The sequence below is a fragment of the Leptidea sinapis genome, chromosome 28 (assembly GCF_905404315.1).
Source record: "Leptidea sinapis chromosome 28, ilLepSina1.1, whole genome shotgun sequence".
Taxonomy (NCBI): domain Eukaryota; kingdom Metazoa; phylum Arthropoda; class Insecta; order Lepidoptera; family Pieridae; genus Leptidea; species Leptidea sinapis.
Window position 1 is genome coordinate 5,277,307 of NC_066292.1, and position 23,876 is coordinate 5,301,182.

A 23,876-nucleotide genomic window follows, 5' to 3' on the forward strand; every position below is an offset into this window, starting at 1 on the left:
GTGATTGTAACGCAATAGAAAACACTTTTTGTATGAACTTATCGATCCACGGGCATTTATTACAGTCACCATTATCAATATTTCCATCCAAACACGACCCCTCGACCATGACTCTCATGATCACATGACATGATCAAAATCAGTTATGTTCACAGTGCGGTTTTCAAGGAGCTTTCTTCCACGTACTACAAAGCTGTGGAATGAGCTTTCCTAAAATGGCTCTGTCGTAAATCCTATTACTCCACTGCTGAATATCTAAATGATCGGACAGCCTGGGACTAGATTGTGATTATTTTATAGCAACTGTACAATATTGTATACTTTTATTGAAAAGAGCGCAAAAAAAAAGAATGCTGGAGAGTTTCTTGCGCCGCTTCTTCTCTCTCAGAGCGCCATTTGTTTCCGAAGCGGTAGTAGTATCTAGTAGTATAAGAAATGACATCAAAAAGAATTCTAAAGGAATCAATTTTGAGAAAATAAATGCCTTTTATGCCTTTTATGCCTTGTGCGGTGTTTCCGGGACGATACGACATGGGTACCTTCAAAAAAAGCGCGTACACCTTCCTTAAAGGCCGGCAACGCTCCTGTGATTCCTCTGGTGTTGCAAGAGATTGTGGGCGGCGGTGATCACTTAACAACAGGTGACCCGTACGCTCGTTTGTCCTCCTATTCCATAAAAAAAATGTTCAGATTAAATAATGAGAGATCTTACTCTAGTAAGAATGTTTATGATTATTTTAATTTTTGGACCTACATAAATAACAGAATAAAGATTAAATAAAAATAACATAAATATTAATAATTACACTTCTAATTATTAATATCTTATCCTTATATTTATTGATAAAGATTTAAGTTATTCACTTTCACAATTTGACTCTCAATCGAGTTAGAATTTCATTTGTTTCAAGATCAAATCCTGTTCATAGTGACTACCTAGCCTGTACTTTTTTTGCGTAAATAATGTTTTACTTTTCTTATGTTATAACGTTAACGCGGATTAAATACTTTTTTATAGATCTACGAGTATATTGGATGGATAAAGGTTCATTGCCATTACGAATCACGAAAGCATTAAGAAATGTTTAGAGGTCACCGCGAGCTTTGTCGAAGGTTAAATGGAAAATCGTGCGAGTAGTAGGTGTTCAGTTCATAGCACTGAATATAATATTAAATACTGCTGATAATGTCTGAAATTCTCTTCTAAGAGGTCTATATTATTGCTTTAGTATTTTTCAAATCAAATTTATACATATACCTACTACACAAATAAAATTTGAAAAACAAAATTTTATGAACGATGCGGGATTCGAACCCACGATCTCCGGCGTTCCGTGCCGGTGCTCTAACCAACTGAGCTAACCGTTCGAGTACCGCCTCGTTATAAAATTCTGTTTGCTTTGTTCAACTGTTAGGTTGCACGGAACGCCGGAGATCGTGGGTTCGAATACCGCAGAATCCCGCATCGTTCATACAATTTTGTTTTTCAAATTTTATTTGTGTATTAATCCTAAAAGTGAGGGTTATCACTTTAAAAACATAACATATTATATACCTACTATTTAAATAAAATTGGAGTCTCTGTTTGTAATATTGAAATAACCGTTTTTTACTACATGTATTTAAATATGTATAATGTATACGGCACATACACCAAAATAACATATTTAAAATTTATGTCTGTCTGTCTGTCCTTTTGTTCCGGCTAATCTCTGAAATGGCTGGACCGATTTTGACGGGAGTTTTATTGGCAGGTAGCTGATGTAATAAGGAGTAACTTAGGCTACGCTTGTTTTAGGAAAACTCTTTTATTTTAGAAAAATAAAGTAATGTTGCAATGTCCAACAAACGTTTAAACTCTAAAAATAATTTATATGGCAAAACAACGTTTGCCGGGTAATCATTAATAAATTTCGTTAAGAATATTAGGTCATAAGATGTTACTAATGAATGGCAAAGTTGGAAAAGTCAAGCTTTTAAAAAACAAAGTGGGTAAACTCATTGCATTGATAAGGGTAATTAATTAGTAAGGTTATTTTAAAGATTCTCATCTCCCAAGACTTATATCTATGTCGTTTCTATGGCTTCGCTTTGTCATCGATATTTTGACTGGATCTTCTAAACGGGACTGCTCAAAACATACCTGGTACTATGAAGCAAAAGCTATTTCAACGCAACAAACTCAGCGGGCTTTTTTTTTTCATCGAAAAATATGTTTTCAAAGTAATATTGTACAATTAAACTTATTATAGCGTGAGGGCGGTCGCTCCATTCCCAATCTGTGGTATAATTAAGAAAGTCATTTATGTTATAGCAATATTTACCACACAAACGTTTTTTAGCAATTCTTTTGAATATCGTAATAATTTTGTTTTTAACATTTTCTGGGATCTTGTTGTAAAAGCATATACATCGCCCACAAAAGAAACACTAACTCGACTTAGCCGAGTAGTAGGCATTATAAATTTAAGTCTGTTCCTGGTGTTAACATTATGGTTATGACAGTATCTAGCATATTCACTTATGTGCCTATGAACATACATTGCATTATCAAGAATATATTGAGAAGCAACAGTCAAGATGTAAATTTCTTTGAATCTTGCTCTCAATGATTCTCTAGGACCTAGGTTATATATAGCGCGAATAGCCGTCTTCTGCAGCACAAATATTGTATTAGTATCGGCAGCTTTGCCCCATAGCAATATACCATAGAACATAATACTATAGATTATCGCGATAGTCGCGCCGTATCTATGTCAGTTAATTGTCTAATCTTTTTAACCGCGTATGCTGCAGAACTAAGTCTGTTCGCCAATCCTTGAATATGGGGGCCCCATTGTAATTTGGAATCTAGAGTAATGCCAAGAAATATATCGGATTCCACCGGTTTTATCTCCTCTCCGTTTAACAAAACGCTTGCATCTACATTTTTGAGATTTGGTACGATAAATTTTATATATTTCGCTTTCTGGCTACTTATCATACATCATTATAAAAATATTAATTTCTGTCGAGTATCGGAGGAGGAGAGGATTTTCTGAGATACAAGTGTGACCCTTTTCTCTTTCGCAGAGAAGAAAGGTATAAATTTTTTTTTGTTAATACAACCAGTGTTTTTTAAAAAGTATGAAAATTGTTCTTTAGAGGATAAATTATCATTCTCAGCTCAAAAATATTTTGACTTAAAAACATTATAAAAACCTACGCATTGATCACTGCCATAACCACAACTATGTATTATGCAAAATTAGACATAATAAATGTCTATTAATAAATCACCCGTCTTTTATTATAACTTCGTTCTTTACCCTCGACAGACGTAGAAATATGAGATGAAAAATAAAATCAAAACATTTTTGTTATGAATAAGTTTTTCAAGAAACACATAAGCCGTTGAAGCGCTTGCAAATCAGGCATATTGTGACAAGGCCAGTTTTCATGACGTCATATGTCATGTTACTAGATTCGCTAAATAAAAATCGTTAAGAATATTAATGCGCTTTTAATGACTTACCGCCTTATTCATAATGGTCCGCTAACTTTAAACAGCCGCTTAGGAGTGTTTTTTCTCATTCTGACTTAGGTCAATAGAAGAAGACAGTGAGAATTAGCAATGCTTTAAGTTAGCAGACTATTATGAATAAGGGGGTTAGTTTCAGTTTATAGGCTTGCTTATTTTTTTCGACTTAGTTTAAGAACTCTTTTGCCTCTCCTTTTTCTCGTTGATATTGTCTCATTTGTACATGTGTACAAGTAAATAAATAAATAAGGGTCAATCGACATCTACCGTAATTTGGAAAAACACGGCGTCAATCTTGGAATTTGCATGTTTGAAGTACCACCAAGTAAATAGAGTGGCAATGAGTTTCTTGCTACTTCTTCTCATTAGCTCAACCCTTTACAAAGTAGCGGTAGATTCAATAAGAAAAAATATTTCTTGACATTCATAAGTATCATTTCCGTGACCTACATGAATAAAGTGATTTTGATTTGATTTGATTTGAATATTATTGTGGTCGCGCATCCGTCAAATACTGTAAAAATCCCATAGAGGATTTAAATACTATGTGTGCGACACTAACAATAAAATAAATGGAATATTTAAGACAGCCATTGGACCCTATTTTAGATATTTTATCAATACATGGCCTGTTCGAGATTCTTTCTGTAGAAGGTGTACATGAACGTGTACAGTTCAGAAATCAGGGTGCAAACCAAAAAGATGACTTTTCGCAGATGTGATTTCGAAAGAAAAATCCTCTGAATCTTTTGAACAATACAATATATTACAAGGCAGTTGGAGATAATTAAAAAGTAGCACATTGGTTTCAAGATCATAACTTTTAACTTAAATTGAAAAAAAATTAAGTTTATTAAATTCACTTAACTACTAATGTTAAGAAAGTGACAAACAATGTATAGCTTGATAACGACAATCTAGATAGTTGTCACCGCTGTTTGTTTGGAATAACTTTAGATGTCAAACTCTAATAGAGCAAGAGCCCGTCGACCCCAGACCTACGTCATTTTATAAAAGCTGAAAGTTTGTCAGCGCATGCTCCCAACGATGGTCCGTTATGGAGTTTGGGTTGCAGTGGCTTTGGCAGGTAAATGGTACTAAAGGTGTGTAAAATACCGATCTAAATACATCAAAGAATATAGTGCAATTTTCCGGTATTACCTTCACAATATTATTAAAAATCACGTTATTCATTGGCAGACACTTACCATCGTGGCAACCCCTTGCCACATGTGGCTTTGGCAGGTAAACGGTACGTATAATTTAATAAGCATTAAGGGTGTCTGGCAAGGGATTGCCACGATATTGTCTGTCAATGAATAACGTGATTTGTAATAGTATTCTGAAGGTAATACCGAAAAATCGCACTTTATTCTTTCATGTATTTAGATCGGTAATTTACATACACAAAGCCACGTCTGGCAAGGGGTTGGAACTATCAAAAGTGTCTGGCTAATGGGGAAACATCATCTACATATTCCCTCAGTGTTATATATAAAGATCGGCTTTTATACTATGACGCAAGTAACATTATAATTTCGTGAACTTTAAGGGTGTCTGGTAAGGGGTTACCACGATGGTAAGTGTCTGGCAATGAATAACGTGATTTTTAATAATATTCTGAATTCTGTCACTGTATTGAATTGGGCAGAGCGTATAAATTACAATGAACTGAACGTCCCGCTCGTCTCGTCCCTTATTGAAACTACTAACTAATCTACACAACCGACTATCGGATAACAAAAACGCAAGCACATTTAAATTATTTAAGTTTCGCTTAATCAAATGTATAGCAGATGACATGATGACATCTTTTCTCAGGTACTTATATTTATCAAGTCAAAGGGATGGTTGTTTGTTGACAAAAAGTTCTCATGTGCAATTTATAATCCACTCATTCAATCATTTGTTCAAATGAGAATAAATATTCTTTTAACATTAATACCATTAAAGATAAGGGAGTGTTGTCAAAGATAGGTGAATAAATGTTAAAAATTCGAATTCAAGTTAGAAAACGACATCAAAAAACAAAATAAATAAAATATTTTCGTTTGCGTTCATTTCGTTTCACTAAGAAGTGATTGTCTCGCACAGCCACTTTGTGGAATCAACATCCAGGTGCTAAATTCCCGAACCTTCAAATCTAGAACATACTTTTTTTACTTCCCCTTAGGTGAGGGCACATTTACTGTACTCCATAACCATTCTGCTCTATTCCATCGTACGCAGTCCCCACTACCAAAAATTACGCGTCCAAATTATCCGCATTGGCGATAATCACAGAGGTCAACCCCACCGCTATGCAATGGAAGGATCTTGCTCTGGGGAACCGGCTGCTTGATACCCTACGACAGGTAAGTATAGTGGGAGGCGTTTGTCCAGCAGTGAACATCTTCCGACTAATATTGATTATGAAGATGTTGACCCTTGACCGTTTGCCATCTCATATTTAAAAAAAACATTTATTAACTTTTTTTCAGCATTCATCGCAAGAATTTTTGCATTCGTGCAAGTTACTAATTAACCTACCTGCATCGTCGTCGTAAAAATGATTTTCGCCATCTTTCACAACGCATCATAATTTGAACTATAAAGACAGCAACAAGCAATAAAAGAATATTTCACGATTTAATGGACTGTGTTATGGCAGTCTGTAACCAATGTAATTAGATCCTCGAAAGTCATAAATAATATCGTAATACGAGAACTAAACTGAATATTAATTTCAAGGGGCAGGTCACGTGTCACTGGTTGGCTTGAGTGCGATATTAAGGGAATGTGTTTTGAGAATCAAAGAATAATAATTCAAGAAGGTATTCATGACTAGCACTGGTCATAAGCTGCTAGAACACCGGATGATTTCCAAGATTTCCTCGCTGCAAGAAAAGTGTAGCAATTTTTTTAAAATAAATCACATCAAAGGGGAAAACTTTTTTTCGTCCAAACGCTTAGAATGGCCGAAGGCTCTCTTTCTCAGGTTGTCAGCTAGATAAGTACCGTCAAGTAGTTGTGGGCCAGCACTATATATAATTGTTCTGAAAGACGTCGCAGCTTATCAATCTGCAGTGCCGATAAATTCTGAACTCGAGAACTTTCAAGAATCCTGAGCGGTATCTTCTGTATGTGTAAAATTGACTAATAGTGGGATCAACTCATTTGTTTTGCCGCTGATATCTACAATGCTGTCTCAACTCTAGTTGGTAATAATATGCGAGAGTTTTCATTAAAACATTTTTAAGAAATGGACACACAGCCATTTACAGCAGTGGTGGGAGGCATATATAAAGCAAAAAAGAACGAATGGAATAAAAAATACTAAGTTACCTAAAATCGTGTTTTTGAAATAGACCAAACGCGTGAACGTGACATGCCTAAGTACAAAATTACCGCAGATATCGCGAGCAGAAAGGATCTCCTTCAAAGAACGCCCCATTTTTGGTCCGTCTTGTGACCCAGTTGACCCCCTATTAATGTTTATTACACATATGGAAGTACTACATTGAACTAGGTTGGGCTTATCAATTATCATTAGGTAACCAAAATACGATCTAAATAACATAATATAATAGGACAGTGAACACGCTATAAAAAAAACACTACACTCCCATGATAGAAAAGGGTTCTAATTTGTTTTGGACTAAAAATGGTTTAAAATTAATTTTTCTCCATTTCAAGTACAGCATGGCCATAGAGTTGCAAATGCTGCGTACCAAATAAACTTCATTATAAAACTTACTGTATGTTACAGTTACAGTGACAGTTTTTCGTTCATAGATCATATTTTACTTAAGTATTAATTAACAATTTGTTCTTTTCATATGGCCGTTCCATTTTCTGTATGGGTAGGTTTTAGCGTGGTGGTTAGTGGTGAATGTTGAGGGTGGAAGTAGCCAGCGGTCAGTAGTCAGTGTTCGACCCGCGGCCGCACCGAGCCAGTCGATCCGTGATGCCAACATTATAAGTAAAACATTAACGCCATGATTGACGACATTCCAGGTACATTCTATTTTTGAAATTGACTTTTTCTGTTTATTAGGATTTGATTCGTAGAATCCACGCTAATAACGTTTGATATCCATTAAAACAATATTGTATGTACGTACATATTATATTACAATAAGTATGTAATGAATAATCGATATTAACAAAACCTAATAATTGCTTATAGATAATCACAGAACAGAGACAAAAAATGTAGACTTAAGTAAAAAATTAACAGCATTAGTTAAATGAAATACCTGCAGTTTATTGTACATGAAAACAAAAAGGGTTTTTTATAAGTTTGTGAGTATTTATTATTCTTGGGACTGGTAATTTATTATTATACCTACCTAGCTTTAAAATAATACACGATTTGAGTTCAACTTAATGAATAAACTTCTTACGAAAACTGTCGAATTCTACGCGATTTTGCTGAACAAAAAATATTCGAACAGGACATTTCTTGTAAGAATTAGTGGCGTTTTCAGGTTGATAAGTTATCAATTGTATAATGGAGGGCTGAGTGTTCATTCTGAAAAATGAAGGTTACAGTTGTTTTATACAAATGGGGTCGCTTCATAGTGGCAGTGGGCAGGGCACATAGTTCAACGGACAGATAGCCGTTGGGACAGTAAAGTCTTCGAATGGCGACCACGTACCGGAAGACGCAGTGTTGGTGGGCCCCCCAGAAGATGGACCGATGATCTGGTCAAGATCGCCGAAATACGTTGGATGAGGGCAGCGCAGGACCGATCGTCGTGGAAATCTTTGGGGGAGGCCTTTGTCCAGCAGTGGACGTTTTCCGGCTGATGATGATGATGGTCGCTTGATCATACAGGCGGCTAATTATTGTTGTGATGTTGAAAGCTTAAGAAAATTCAACATTTTCAACTTTCTCTACGGCATGTAGGCAATTAATAGCTGTAAACCTTGATTGAAGCTAAGGCTTTTAATTGCTAGTAAACAAAGGCTACACCGTCGCTAATCTCCAGACATCTAAAAGGGTGAAAGGCAAGGTCAGTCGGAAGTTACGTGTGCTATGTTCATAGTGCCTTGGTACTTATGTACCGGGTTCATTGTGTTCCTGCTATGTCTCCCAGTTGGAGGCTTCTTTGCACAGGATCACAGCTTTTCCGTCGTGAACCAGAAATGTTTATGCATTATTCAGTAAAAATCGTAACTATCGTTGACTTTTCTGTCCCAATAAACAATAAATCAATCCAAACAATCCCAATAAATCGACGATAACTCACATTATCTGTACCAATGGGATAGCTTACCAGCGATAGAAGTTTGTATGGAAATTGCAATTCACGCGTTCCAATATAAGGCGAAAAGAATAACTTATCGGGTATATTGGGACAACTTCAGATTATTGCCAGCTAATTACTGACAGTAGAAGGTAGTAATTTATCTCTATCTGTAGATAGTATATTGGGAACGGCCGTTATACTCGATAGATACCTGTGAAAACGTCTACGAAAAAGAATGACAGTTTACGTCTATTTTGAACAATGCACGCACACTAACACAAAGTGACTAGCAAATTGGAAGTGTAGATGAAGCCACAACCTGAGAGTTGAACAAATCAAACAGAATTTTATAACGAGGCGGTACTCGAACGGTTAGCTCAGTTGGTTAGAGCACCGGCACGAAACGCCGGGGGTCGTGGGTTCGAATCCCGCATCGTTCATATAATTTTGTTTTTCAAATTTTATTTGTGTATTAATCCTAGAAGCGAGGTTTATAGTGTAGTCCCTCCGGGTCTGAAGTAGCTGATGCTGGACTTCAACTGCATTTTGGTGGCGATTTCTTAACACAGTGGAAATAATATAACGATCTTCTCGGTACACTGGTACACCTGGGTCTGCCATTACAAGGTCTCCTCAGATGGTGTCCAGTCTCTTCGTACCTTCGCTTTACCTTCTGGACCGTTCGTACCGTCACACCTACCATTCTTGCAGTGTGACGCATACTGATGCCTAGTTCCAGAAAAGCCATGATCCTAGCACATTCTTCAACTGAAAGAGGTATGATAAATAAATGTTATGTGCTTTTTAGCATAAATTTTTAAAACAAGACCCATCGATCTTGAAAAAAATTTAAAACAGAAAGAAAGATGTGAATGGTAAAATTGTAATACGGAAACTAATAATCGGAATTAATAAAATAAAATAATCGGAAACGTCCACTTTGAAAAAGGAATGGTTTTGTTTTTGAAGTTTTTTTTCAGCCAATTCTTAAAAGAAGGTTACCGACTATAAAGTTTTTATGTACAAAATTAAATTCTCTTGGGAGTCCTTTTTATTTCGAAAGTATATCTTGTGAACTTAAAACGTTATCCCAATTTTAAAAGTGTGATACTTACTTTTGAAGGCCAGTGTATTGAAAACCTAACGTGGGCCTTTCACACGTGATTACAATATGGCCTTAAATATATACCTCAAAAAATGGCGTTAACTCTCATCTAAGGGCCAGTAACGTTCACTTGATTACTCTGGAATTGCTCATGTTTTCTTAAGAGTTCTTAAAACCGAATTTACGTCAAACTAATAAAACACTCTCGTCATCACATTTTCCAGAAGGTTATTACCATAAATTTTCTTGGTAGCCTTTGTAAAAATAATATTAGCCGTTGTATTATCAAGATTTTCGGTGGCTTACGTAGAGAGGAAACGCTTTAAGTGCTATGACGTCATTGAGGGTTCGAAACAGAATAATTGTGCTGCCGAATATTGTACACGGTTTAAAATGCTACTTAATTGATGTTATAAAGATTACTATTTAATAAAGAATATACAGACAATGTTACAATATTTAAAACGGCAAATTTAAGGACAAATTTCCAGTTTAGTAAAATTATTCAAGAACTTACTCGTATTTTTTTTGTTTTTATACATTAATTCAAATATATACCACAATGAATAAAAATAACACACACAAAGTCACAGTACAAAGTATGTTAGGAGCCCCAATACCTACGTACCAGTTTCTGTTTATAAGATCCCCGTGCTGCCCAGATAACAAACAACAGCAGCAAGCGATAAGTCTCTAGTATCTTTCAATCGTACATCTCGTAGATATTCTTGTTTAATAATAATTCTTGTTTAATCGTACATACCATAGATACTAGACTGAATATACTAGCGTTTAGACGACCTGACAGACGGATTGTCAATGTGTGCATTAACTAGTGCCAAGTGTAGCTGACAGTGTACGACTTGTCAAACCAAATCGGTTACATAACAATAGATTCGCTTTTCTAGAGACTTAGAAATGTTCTTCTCTCGCACGCTTTTTTTATCTATACTCTAGTATATGGTAAGACTATCTTACATACACACTCTTTCGTTCGCCCTCGTTTGTGGAGTAATAGTATGTGGAGCCGGCTTGACTGGATGACTGCAAACCATCTTAGTATCACTTAATCTTTTGTTAATGTTGGCATGCATATGCGTTGCGATCTAAATATCGTGCATATCGTATTCTACTTTTTTGTTTTGTGAAGAAGGAACCAAAAGTTAGCCGCATGAATCTATAATCTAGGAAATATGAAGTGTTAATGAATTTTTAAGTTCTTATCGTGTTCACAGATGCCTGTGAAAGCTAAATGTTAATGACAAGTATTTTTGTTTTCAGAGACCGGCGCGGTGTTTACTTTCGGCAAGTCACACTTTGCTGACAACGAGCCGAGCCACTTCTTCATCAAGAACGATCCCATCGTCGCCATCTCGTGCGGAGATGAGCACAGCGCTGTCATATGCCGTAAACTATTATTAGTATTAATCTAACATAAAAAAATAGGAAAACAGTTGACCCTAAAGGTCATCCCTGCAACTTCTAGCTAATTCCTTTAAGTTGTGCTTAAGAAGATTTTGGGTTCTTCGAGCTCACAGAGTTGTTCTATGTTTTTGAGCTCATAAGTCTGGTAAAAGTTTAATAAAACACTTTGAATTTTCAAACGGCAATAACTTTTGAATGAATTTTTTTTTCTTGATTGGTGGCATTCGACTCAATTTTTGAAGAATCTTTGAGTTACAATTGATCAAACGAACAAAAAAAACTTTCGGTTTTCTTTCGTCAACGATAACTCTCGAACGAATCAAGCGATTTTGACCGGATTGGTCACAGATCGACGTGGTATTTTGACGTTTAGAGCTGATTAGTTTTTGGAATTGATCGGTAAATCAGTTTAAAAGTTATTACAAAAAAAAACACCCATAAATAAACTTGGTTTACGAAAACCTTAGTTTTTATGGAGATTTCTTAAAGTCTACCGGTTCAAATTGTAGTCAAAATCCAAGTTTGGTCAAGCCCTTTCGAATGGCGCCATTGGCAACGAAATCGGTCGAGCCGTTCAAAACTTATAGGAGGTTTACATACATACATATACATCCATACTTACTCACACACACAAACACGCGCACGTGATGCGATAATCGCACAACTAATTAATTTTATTCGTCTACTTCTACGACAACTAGACACTTCGTTCTATATTAAGGGCCTTCAAAAACTCATTCGTTTGAGGACTTTTTCGAGCTTTGGTTTGCAAACGTTATTGTTCGTAATATTCCAGTTTGATGCAAAAGATGCAACCATTTTTGTATCAATTCTTTGAATTTTTTTCGCTTTCGTAGGAAAATATTCACAGGGAAAGAGTTTACATTCCACCGATTGGTTTTTTCTTTCATATTCAAAACAATATACTCAGGGTTTGTCACTGATGACAATTTTTTTTAAAGCATGAATGATTTTTCTCTGTTAAATATATTTTTTTTCCATTTACGGCACGACTAGGCGGTCATTATATCACGCAGAATATATAGCGTGCAAGAGGTACATTTACGTGGCTCATACCAAATACATTATGTTTTGTAGAAAGGCAAAAACAACGTTTATGGCAACTTTAGTAATATGGTAACACAGACTATAATTACAGAAGTGTCTGGAACTGTTTTTATTATTTCAGAGAACGGTCGAGTGTTTGTGTTTGGAGCAAACGCGTGGGGTCAACTCGGGCTGGGCCACAAAGATGAAGTAATTCGACCGAGTTGTGTGAAATGGCTGAAGCCTCATCGCACATTGTTCGTCGCCTGTGGACGCGCACACACTGTGTTCGTAACAGGTAACTATCTCTAGACGAATACATCGAAGATAAGCTTAAGAGGAGATGAGTTGAAGGCAAAGGATACATCAATTATTCGGCGGTGAGTGGTGACTCATTCAGTATTGAATAGTCGGAACAACATTGTATGTAGAGGGCGGCAGTTATCGACTACCGGGAAACGGAGTGTAAACTTCAATTTGCTGTGGCATCGTTGCGTTGTGGCTTTTTATAAAGTGACAGGACCATTTACATTTTCCTTCGACATATTTTATAACTGCGAGCGTTTATAAACGGACGACGCCGTTTGTAAACAGCGGAATCATACAATCTGTTTAGGCATTATCTACCTATAAATAAATTTAAATGTTTTATAAAAAAATAGCTCTGTCGTAAATCTTATTACTCCACTGCTGAATATCTAAATGATCGGACAGCCTGGGTCTAGATTATTTTATAGCGATAGAAATGACTGTACAATATTGTATATTTTTATTGAAAAGAGCGCAAAATGCTGGGAGAGTTTCTTGCGCCGCTTCTTCTCTCTCAGAGCGCCATTTGTTTCCGAAGCGGTAGTAGTATCTAGTAGTTATTAGAAATGACATCAAAAAGAATTCTAAAGGAATAAATTTTGAGAAAATAAATGCCTTTTATGCCAATCTGCCTGCGAAATATGTCGCATGCAAATGGTATGCACAATCGCATAATTTGGTGTGCGCTATGCTCACTGTTAACACAAATTAAATTTTTAATCATGATTGTAACTCTAAGGTTGTAACCCTCGAGAGTTGAAATGGGACAGGCTGTCATCTTAGTGTCGTCAGATCCAGACAGACACTTCAAAATCACCATCACAAGAACCATCTGTAAAATTACAACTGCATTCAATCACGCGGATGGCAAATATGACAATGTTCCATCCCCGTTCGAAAGCGGGGGAATTTTAAAAATTTATTAAAGTTTAATAAACGTTCACACCTTTGCTGTCAACACATCATTGTTTATGGTCAAATAACTGAAAATTTACTATCAATTGCTACATGCATACACACTTGAGTTTCGCAATCATCAATGAGATAATTGTTATTGAAAATAATGGTGTGCAAGACGATGTTAATAATAGGTATGAAATACAACAAATGTTTTGTCCTATAGATTCACGAAGTAATACCCTTTTTTTTCGAGAAGAGGAAAATTCATTTACGTATTAACGCCCGCGTAATATGTCGGACTCGAGTGTCCGCGTAAGCGGACACCCCGTACCGACTAAAAACCTCCTGTTTGCTGTTGGCCCTGAAGGCTTTTACAGCGACATAGTACGTGGGCCGTGGAGGCCGCAAAGACTACGCAACAACAGTCGCGGGGCGTCTCCTAAGGAGACTCAAACTTCTAATAACATAAAAATAATACAAATGACAAAAAAAAACAAGTATATGTATAATATTATAGGAATTATCTTAATTTAAAAGTACTGTGTAGCAGTTATTGTTATTAAAAGGAGCTGACTCAGCGTCATGCTACGTTGGTATAATACCAACACAGCGCTGATTTTCAGCAGCCCCTTGGTGACCCATTGAGTAACTACTATTCTTAAATATTTTTTGTTTTATTAAAGGTTCCATTAACTTATTTATTTTTAAAAGATGAAATTTGGTACTACTGTTCAGAAATTAGGTACATAAATATTAAAATAATTGCAGTTTTAGAAATATTGGCAACAATACAAACTAAATGTTCGATCCCATTATGTATTATTAATAGACATATCTAATAATGTCAGACTTATGCACACAATTTATGAGCATATACGTTATTAATTAAACAAATTGAAGTCGTCTACGAGCATCCATATTTAAAATATTTGCTTCTTTGAGGTATGGAGAAATGTGTTGTCGGGCCGGTATATCCCAGCAAAAGCGAGCACATGCATTTTGTACTCTTTGTATTGAATTTCTTGTTCTACCAAGCAACCTCGGACCATACACTGTATCGGTATAGTTAAATTTGGATAAAACAAGAGCCTCACAAAGACGTATGCGTAGTTCTATAAATGGTCTAATTTGGTACAAAACTTTTCATCTATAAAAACTGTTGGAAATCACTTTATTTACATGCTTCTCAAATGTCAGGGATTCATCCATTATCAACCCAAGATTACGAGCTTCGTGTACTCGTTCGATATGCTTATCATTGATGACTAGTCTTACATTGTATTCATTAATTAATTCTAAGCCTATTTAACAGAGTTAATTTAACAAACAGCTAGTGTGAATTTGACTACAGATATGCAATTTTAACAATAAATGCTTATTATCAACAGACACAAACGCGATCTACGCCGTAGGATGCAACGACGAAGGGCAGCTTGGAACGGGAGACACAGAGCAGCAGACGGTGCCACAGTACGTCGAGCTGGACGTAGACCAGCCAATACGACAGGTGGCGGCCGGCAGTAACCACACGGCCATTCTTACTGGTTAGTTTAGATCATGGCAGTCACAACCTAAGTTAGAAAGATAAAGGCGTGATGAAGCCGCATCAGCCGGGTAGTGTCACGAAGAGCTGTTTGAGTTGATACCTGTCGGTCAATACGACAATAAATTTTTAATTTACATTTATATTTAAAATATACTAAATATAAATATAATTTATATTGAACTTTCTTCTAAAGGAATTTCTTCTCGTCCGCTCCCCATGCGGGTTGCCTCATATTAATACGGGTTGTCAGCTAAAAAGCCACAGCAGGGTCTTTTTATGCCGCCAAGGAGTAGTGTGTGTGTGTGTGTGTTTGTATGTGTAGGACGCTGTAGCTGGTAGTATTGCTGGGCTTATGAGACATCTCATTTAATGTTCCCAGAGGACCTACCATCAACTTTTAATAAGCGATACGAATCCGATACAGTTCAGTTTAGGTACCTAAACTGAATCACTAAAATTCGTACCATGTGTGCCTTTTACTGAATAGCGTTTGGATCGATGAAGAATGAACGAAATAAAATTGCGTTTCGAAACATAAAGTGATATGATTTTAGCGGTTTTTTTGTGTAGAAAATACTAAAAATACATTTTAAAATAGCGCAATTGCGTCAAAACATAAACCATTAAGCCCTTTTTTATACTTATTAAATAATAGTAATATAAATTAATATAGTTCTTTGAAATTAAATGTTTGCTTATGCGTTTTCGTAAAAATAACAAGTTATGAACGCACCTCCATTGATGTTTGATTTGACAGGACCACAGAGTACATGTTTTTTAATTCGTTCCTGCGAACAGGCTATAGCCCCGGCCCTTACTGCCTCGTCTTTAGTATTTTCATTTTTGGTATTTATTTTCAGTATTTTGTTTTACAAAAAACGGTCCAATAAAGTATTCTCATCTCATCTTGAATCAATAAAATATTTCTTTTCTTTGTTTTCACTATTTTTTTAAAGTTATTAACAACACGATTCACTTTCCTCTAAGGAAGTAGCAACTTTTTTTGAATCGGTCACTTTGACAAATAAGCTATGCAGTTTGGGTTGAAATAACACCTCATGGTACGAATGAATGAACGAACTAAATCAGTTTGCGATTCGGTTGATATCATTTTTGACATTCAATTGACATCATTGCGATTTAATCAGTTGATTTGACGTCAACCTAAATTAGATAGCTCTAATCACGTCGTGATACGAAATAGCAGTTCGTTTTAGATTGTCAATTGAATCGCAATAAGAGTTCATGGTAGGCCCGCAGGTAAGCGCAATACCAGTGCCGCCTCGAATTTTTGCTTTACAAGAACCCGGAGCGGACTGCATTGAAATTCTAATGATTTTTTGTCATTAGAAGTGTATATGGAAGTACCCGAGAAATTATGGCAAACAGTCTAGAAATTAATAGGAAACCGATGATAACATACACATACGGGTCAAAGACATAATCCTCCTTTTTGCTTCGCCGTAGACGGGTAAAAAAAACTTGTAACCAAACTGTGGAACAAAATTCCTGTCGCCATCTCAATCTAAAAAAAGGCAGCCTTCATAGATACACCTCCTCTGTGTTGGTAGCGCAATAGGTAGCACCTTCCTCTCAACACGGAACCGGTTCGATTCTCGCCCTCCACGTACCAATGTGTTTTCATTTCTCGAATTGATATTATGTACGTTTGTTCGACGCTTTATAAGTTTGCTCCTCTGGAGTCACTAGAGATCACATGTCATCTAGTGACCCTAACTCGTTTGCCCCCCTCTTCCGTAAAAAGCTGTACTAAAGCACTTACCATACGTGGGTAACACTGAAAATATTTAGAACTGGCCAGTTAGAAACATTGCTTATGAAAACTTTTTTGAATTTCAATTTTAGAACTCTTTGGTAACCTAATGTAGTATATTGCATTCATTTGTCATTTGTTTTTGTGAATTGGCGGTATATCTAAAAGCCTTGTTACACGTGAAAATGAACCTAACGCGAGAAAAATTTCGATCAATGATTTATTATGACTTTCGTTGTGGGCTTACTCAACAACAAAGCTGCTATGATAGGCTGCGATTAGCATTTCTTAATGAAGCCCCATCTCGTACCACTATTTACAATTATTGGTTTAAAGAGTTTAAGCGTCGACGTAGCAATCTCAATGATGATCCCCGTGAGGGACAGAAATCTCAGAGTAATCGGTGTACATACATAAAAAAAATACCGATCGAACTGATAACCTCCTCCTTTTTGAAGTCGGTTAAAAATAGGATTCAAAATCACTTATTGAACGTCAAAAACAAATATATTCAGTTTTATATTATAAGTATAGATTCAATAAATTTATATCGGTGACAGACGAGGGCCGCGTTTTCGTGTGTGGCTCCAACAGCGAGGGGCAACTGGGGTTGGGCGAGGACACACGCTCGTCACTGCGCTTCGTCGAGCTCAAGTTCATGGAGAAGATTGCCTTCGTTGAGTGTGGATACTATCACACGGTCTTCATCACAGGTACTCACTGCTTTTGGTATGTTTATAAAAGCTGTAAAATCGAAAGCCCGTTGGTAAAGCGGCAGGAGTCGAGCGAGCAAGGAGTCTCGGGTCTGTCACGGAGAAAATGCAGTAAACGGATTCTGGCAGCTATTCTGAACCATTGATAACAAACTTCAAGGATGAGGTAATGAAACCACGCAGACATATTTCCAGTACTACAAGTAGAAGACTTTTCAAAGATAGATATTAGAAATATGCAAGTTTCTTATTATACTTTGAATACAAATTATGAAAATTTCATGTCATCGATCGATCGGTATGGAGATAGATCGGTATCTGTAATGGAGATTTAGACCTGAGACTGCGTAGGTTTGAAACATAGCGATTGGCCCTAGACATAAAAAAATTAAGGTGATGGTTTATTTGGATTTTTCCTTTTTTTTCAGCAAAAGGAGCAGTCTTTGTCACCGGTGAGAACGAAAATCAGAAGCTTGGTATCATCAACACAAACAACATAATTTACGTCCCGCAAGTCCTTCCACTCGATGTGCCGATCAAGAGCGCCTGCTGCGGCGCCAATCACACCTTCTTGCTGTCACTGGACGAGACCAAAATTCTAGCTTTTGGATCCAATGAACAAGGACAACTTGGCATGCCGAAAAATATTGAAAAGGTCACTGAACCGACTGAAATCAATATGGATAAGATGTTCGATGGCTTCCAACTAAAACTGGTTGCTTGTGGGGCAATGCATACCGCATTTGTAACAGGTAATTTTGTAGTAGGTTTTTGATTCCAAAGATTTTATCAAAGATGCACGAGATATATTATTATAGAGCTTGTGATTAATATTGTAACTTGACCTTGATCAGGTGATATCATAAAAATACGAAAATCGACGCGTTACTAGAATAACCATATCAAATAAATGGTTGATTGAAAATAAACTTATGAAAAGCCGCTCAGTTATAAATCGTATTTATACCCTTCATGCAATCAAAGATAATTAATCATTCACCTCGGTGGCCCACATTATACATACTAACAGGTATTTTATAATTTCAGATAATGGATTACTTTACACATGCGGCGAGTCGAGGAATAATAAACTTTGTTTGGAGGAAATAGACGACGCCAATGCGAGTGAGGGTGACCCTAATCAATACTCGCCAAAGCGGGTCACTGCTATGAATGGCTTTGTTGTCGACAACGTGGCTTGCGGCGGCTGCCACACTCTGCTCACAGCAACTAAAGGCTCCAACGCAGACTTCACCAACAACGATTTCAGTATAATAAATCAAGAAAATAGACAAATTTCCATCACAGAACTTCCTCCTCTTCAGAAGATACCAAATATGAAAACCGATGATAGCCCTAAAAGTGTAAATGGTTCAAGAAGTCACGAAACTGAAGATACCAATAAAAATGTTAATGAAGATGAAAGTTCGATTAATTCACTAGAAGCTAATGTGAGCGGCTCGCACATCGTTAATATAAACGATCTTGAACCTGAGAACACAAGCCCCCACGACGTAACGGATAATGCCAACGCCAATAATTCCAATTTATTAAAAATATCATCATCGATAGAGAAAGGTATGTTAGACATAGCTGAAAAAACGGATAAAATGGCTGACAGCGCAATTGAAACAATAGAACACCTAAAAAATACTGCTAAAGAAGAAGCAATTGAAAACATTGAAGAATTCACAGCAAAAACTAGTGACAAAATAGAGGAAACTTCTAAAAGCGTCAATGAAACCGTAACTACAAAAGTTGAAGCCATAGAGGCACTTGTACAGAAAACAGTCGCAAATGTAAGTCCTGGTACTTGCTGTGATAAAAGAAAGGTTTTGGAAGTTCCAAATAAAAGTGCAGAAATATCTCATTCACCTCCACCCAAATCACCATTAATTCAAGATCTTTTACAACTTCCTGATATATCTCATATGAGTCCAAATATAAGTAGACATAGCGACGATGGTCAAAAGAGTGAGGCGGGACAATCTGAGAACGAAACTATCCCTTGTGGTTCAGACAAATCCAGTCCTCAAGCTAAAACGAAGACCCAAGCCGTGATGCCAATTTTAAGAAATGAAGATAGCATTGATTCTCACGAAGGCACCGCCAATCCAGACGCAGATGTTGTGGTCAATAAGAATGATGAGAAAGGACGTTTTGCTCGAATGTTTCAGTCAATTAGAGACAAAGAAAATTCTTGTATGAGCAAAGGAAAAGTTATCGAGGAATCTGTTGTAGGTGAGATTTTTTATATTTACTTACGTTGATTAGTATAGTTTTGGTATCTTATAGAAGAGCATGCAATTTTGCAGGTGTTTTTATATCAGTTCTAGAATAGGCCATAAATTGAATATGTATACTTATAATAAGCTTCTAATATTTTGTCTACTTTATAGTATGTATATAAAATTAAAAAGCCGTTATCAGCAAGTTAAATATTATGAAGTAGGTAGGTTACTATACCTACCTTCCTAGCTTGAATTAAACTTAGTTCTATTTTGAAATGTGTCATCGTAAATATGTGGTTTTCGTGATCTTTTTATTGGTGAAAGTTTAATATAACATTCCAAACTAAAAGCGTCAAGTCATTCTTACACTAAGAATATAGAGATGATTTTAGGTCACACAGTAGTCGTAGGTACTCAACAAACTTTTGGTAACCGGCAGGTCATCATGTCAAGATCTAAGAAAAAAATGTAAATAAATTGCAATTTCAATTTTAGAAAATACCTTAAACATATTGTCAACAGAGAACGTGAACAGCGGAATGGACAGCGCGGAGAAAACCATTCACAAAATAGAGGAGACCGTTCAAACAGAAATCAGGAACCAAACCAACTCAAGAACCTGCAACATTTTGTGATTAATTTCATTTGCCCTTTAAAAGTTTTTAATTATAATAAATTTTATCGTTTTTCGTTGTATCTTATTTTCATACTATTTCATGATAACCAGAGGAAGTAATGTAACGAAATTTTAAGTAGACCGCTAACCTTCTTGTGTCCGTTCCTACCTCCATTTCGAAATGGAGGTAGTATTGTAAAATTGCAATGGCTGTTTATATTGTTATTTTTTTTATAGAATAGGAGGACAAACGAGCGTACAGGTCACCTGTTGTTAAGTGATCACCGCCGCCCACACTCTCTTGCAACACCAGAGGAGTCACAGGAGCGTTGCCGGCCTTTAAGGAAGGTGAACGCGCTTTTTTTGAAGGTACCCATGTCGTATCGTCCCGGAAACACCGCACAAGGAAGTTCATTCCACAGCTTTGTAGCACGTGGAAGAAAGCTCCTTGTAAACCGCACTGTGGAGGACCGCCACACATCCAGATGGTGAGGATGATATCCTAACTTGTGACGTGTCGTGCGAAGGTGGAATTCGGCGGCAGGAATACGGTAAAACAGCTCTTCGGAACACTCCCCGTGATAAATGCGGTAGAAGACACACAATGAAGCGACGTCTCCACGCAACGCCAAGTGATCCAGCCGTTCACAGAATACTGGGTCCCCGACAATTCAAGCTGCTCTGCGTTGCACGCGGTCAAATGGATCGAGCTGATACTGGGATGCGCCAGACCAGAGATGACAGCAATACTCCATGTGTGGCCGGACCTGCGCTTTGTGCAGCGCTAGAATGTGGGCCGGCTTGAAATATTGCCGTGCTCTATTAATGACGCCCAGTTTCTTTGAAGCCAATTTGGCTTTGCCCTCCAGGTAGCCACGGAATTGGCAATCGCTCGAGATTTCGAGACCCAGTATTCCGATATTAGGCGAGGCTTTTACGGAAGTGTTGTCGAAGAGCGGTGATGCGACAAATGGGGTTTTTTAGTGGTAAGCGCGCAAACTTGAGTCTTCTGGGGGTTAAATTGGACAAGCTTCAATTTACCCGATTCCGCGACCATCTCAAGAGAGGACTCGATAGAAGACACAAGTTTCTCTCGGCACTGGTCGACGATTTCCCGAGAGAGACGTGCATGGCCCGTGTATACGGCATCACCAGTGCTGTCATCTGAGGTGTCCAACATATGCATAGCAATGAATGTTTGAGGTGTCCAGAAGAAACAGCGTAGCAGATAGCACACAGCCTAGGGGCACTCCAGCATTCACGGGCTTCGGGTTCGAGCAATGTCCGTCGACAACGACCTGTATGCTGCGCCCAGTGAGGAAGCTGGAGGTCCACTTGCACAAGCTCTCGAGAAGCCCAAATGATGGAAGTTTAGAGAGGAGCGCCTTGTGCCATACACGATCAAAGGCCTTCGCTATATCCAGGCTAACTGCCAGGCCTTCCCCCTTGCTTTCCATAGCCGCAGCTCATCTATATGTTAGGTATACCAGAAGATCACCTGCCGACCGACCATGGCTAAACCCGTATTGTCGGTCGTTGATCAACTGGTGACCCTCTAGGTATACCAAGAGCTGACGGCTAATTATGCTCTCCATGATTTTGGAGAGTAGGGAGGTAATAACAATAGGCCTATAGTTTGCCGGATCTGAACTGATTTCCATCCGATCCAAAAAAAAAGGAGACTTTTTTTTGGATCGGATGGACAAGGGCTGACTTCCATGAGTCAGGGACTACGCCTTTGGAATAAGAGTGCCGGAATAAACGCGTTAGCACCGGCGTCAACTCAGGGGCACACGTTCTAAGCACTATTGGAGAAATGCCATCCGGCCCGCTCGACTTCCTGACGTCCAACGAAAACAGAGCTCGCCGAACAGTTTTCTGTCTGAACTGTACTTCAGGCATAGAGCTCTGACACCGCGGGATGGTCGGCGGTGTTTTTCCGTTGTCGTCAAGAGTCGAGTTGGAGGCGAAAAGAGCGCACAGGAGATCGGCTTTCTCTTTTGCCGTATGGGCCAGGATGTCATTCCTCATGTGCAACGGCGGCATGGACGGCTGGCTGAAGTTACCAAGAGCAGCTTTCGACAACGACCAGAACTTGCGTGTTTCGGTCGGGTAACTGGAAAGCTGCTCGCCGATTTTGACGACGTGTTTTGACTTTGCACGGGCGATTTGCCGCTTAAAAAACTATGCAGTTCGGATCCTTTGTGCCCAGCGCCGCAACCCAAGTTCAATACGCCTGTTTTTTGCAGGCAGATGCTGCTTTAACTGACGCATCGAACCAGGGCTGTGATCTGCCACCGATCGGTACTTCAGAGCTTGGTATAAAAATATCCATGCCCTGTAGTATCACATCGGCTACTGCAACGGCGCAGGCACTAGGATCATCCGAAGGGAAACAAACCCTGCTCCAAGGGTAGGATGCAAAAAAGGAACGCATCCTATCCCAATCTGCTGACTTGTAGTGCCAAACGCGGCGGGTCGCTGGTGGTCTGCGACGTGGGCGTCGGATAGGCACTACACTCCTGACCAGGCAATGGTCGGACGTTCCGAGAGGGGCGTCGACAATGACCTGGTAACCATCGGGATGTGTAGTCAGCAGAAGATATAATAAGGACGGCATGTGGCTATCCACATCCGGGAGCCGCGTTGGCGACTCAACCAATTGGGACAGATCGTACGCCAATGCAAAATCATGCACAGATCGCCCTGAGTAGTCTGTGGTACGTGATCCAAGCCATTCGGCATTGTGCCCGTTGAAATCACCCAAGACTACGATTTCAGCGGAGGGGATCTGTGCAAGCACGACGTCAATTGCCGCTTGAACGCAGCCCATGAGAAATGGCCTCCGGTCCTCGACACTAACCTGTGCGAAACATAGCGGCACTAGGCCGCTACTTCACGCCGATATTCTGTGCGAGTGTGGTAATTAACCCGGACGAGTCTGGCCCGATTGTGCTGACGTCAAAAGACGGCTGCGTGACTCTCCCACTTCTAAAAAGCCCTTAATCGCCTCTTACGACACCCATGGGCCTGGGACTCCCCTATTCTTTTTATGCCCCGGGGAAAATACAGGGCAAAACACAAAACTACAGGTTATTGTAGATAAAATATACTTATGGTCATTTAGTCTCTACATATACTTACATTCTGTGGCGACAAGGACCCTCTTTTTCGTCTGGGTTTAAAAAAATACCTAACTGCTACTCCACTGATGTCACTGTCCAAATCGGGTTCAAAATTCAAAATACGCAGCTGAAACTGAAATAGTGTTTACATTGCTGCCTATTGACTAATAAAAATTTTAAAACTGGAGTACACGCAGAAATATATAGACATAGCTGTCGAAGGTTATTATGGTGTCATTTGTGGCATGTGCCATATTTCATTGCGTGCATTATAGAGGTACATTGTCTATGTATATAGAACCTCATTGCCTATATTGGATTGATTCGAGGT

General features: G+C 38.1%; 1 protein-coding gene, 1 long non-coding RNA gene and 1 other non-coding gene across 4 annotated transcripts; 2 read left to right on the top strand and 1 right to left on the bottom strand.

Moving 5' to 3' along the window:
• Window positions 1-7,429: 7,429 nt before the first annotated feature.
• Window positions 7,430-20,494, top strand: LOC126972955 (X-linked retinitis pigmentosa GTPase regulator-like). Of its 2 annotated transcripts, none has more exons than XM_050820051.1 (8): window positions 7,430-7,516; window positions 11,141-11,266; window positions 12,474-12,629; window positions 14,929-15,084; window positions 17,421-17,573; window positions 18,002-18,325; window positions 18,621-19,814; window positions 20,327-20,494. In XM_050820051.1, the coding sequence occupies exons 1-8, from the start codon at window positions 7,498-7,500 to the stop codon at window positions 20,437-20,439; spliced, it is 2,241 nt and encodes a 746-aa protein (XP_050676008.1). In that variant the 5' UTR covers window positions 7,430-7,497; the 3' UTR covers window positions 20,440-20,494. The 2 variants fall into 2 exon arrangements, with proteins under 2 accessions (XP_050676008.1, XP_050676009.1); XM_050820052.1 differs by having other exon boundaries at window positions 18,621-19,810.
• Trnaf-gaa (transfer RNA phenylalanine (anticodon GAA)) lies at window positions 9,121-9,194 on the top strand. Its single transcript has one exon. It is a non-coding gene; the product is annotated as a tRNA-Phe (tRNA).
• Window positions 17,559-23,717, bottom strand: LOC126973044 (uncharacterized). The gene is made up of 3 exons (XR_007731257.1): window positions 23,565-23,717; window positions 20,307-20,423; window positions 17,559-17,604 (listed from the first exon to the last, which is right to left on the bottom strand). It is a non-coding gene; the product is annotated as an uncharacterized LOC126973044 (long non-coding RNA).
• Between the last annotated feature and the right edge of the window lie 159 nt (window positions 23,718-23,876).

Excerpts from the sequence above, each read along its gene's own strand:
- LOC126972955 (XM_050820051.1), top strand. Across the intron at positions 12,630-14,928 it reads ACACACTGTGTTCGTAACAG|ACACAAACGCGATCTACGCC; the intron begins GTAACTATCTCT and ends TATTATCAACAG. Across the intron at positions 19,815-20,326 it reads TATCGAGGAATCTGTTGTAG|AGAACGTGAACAGCGGAATG; the intron begins GTGAGATTTTTT and ends TATTGTCAACAG.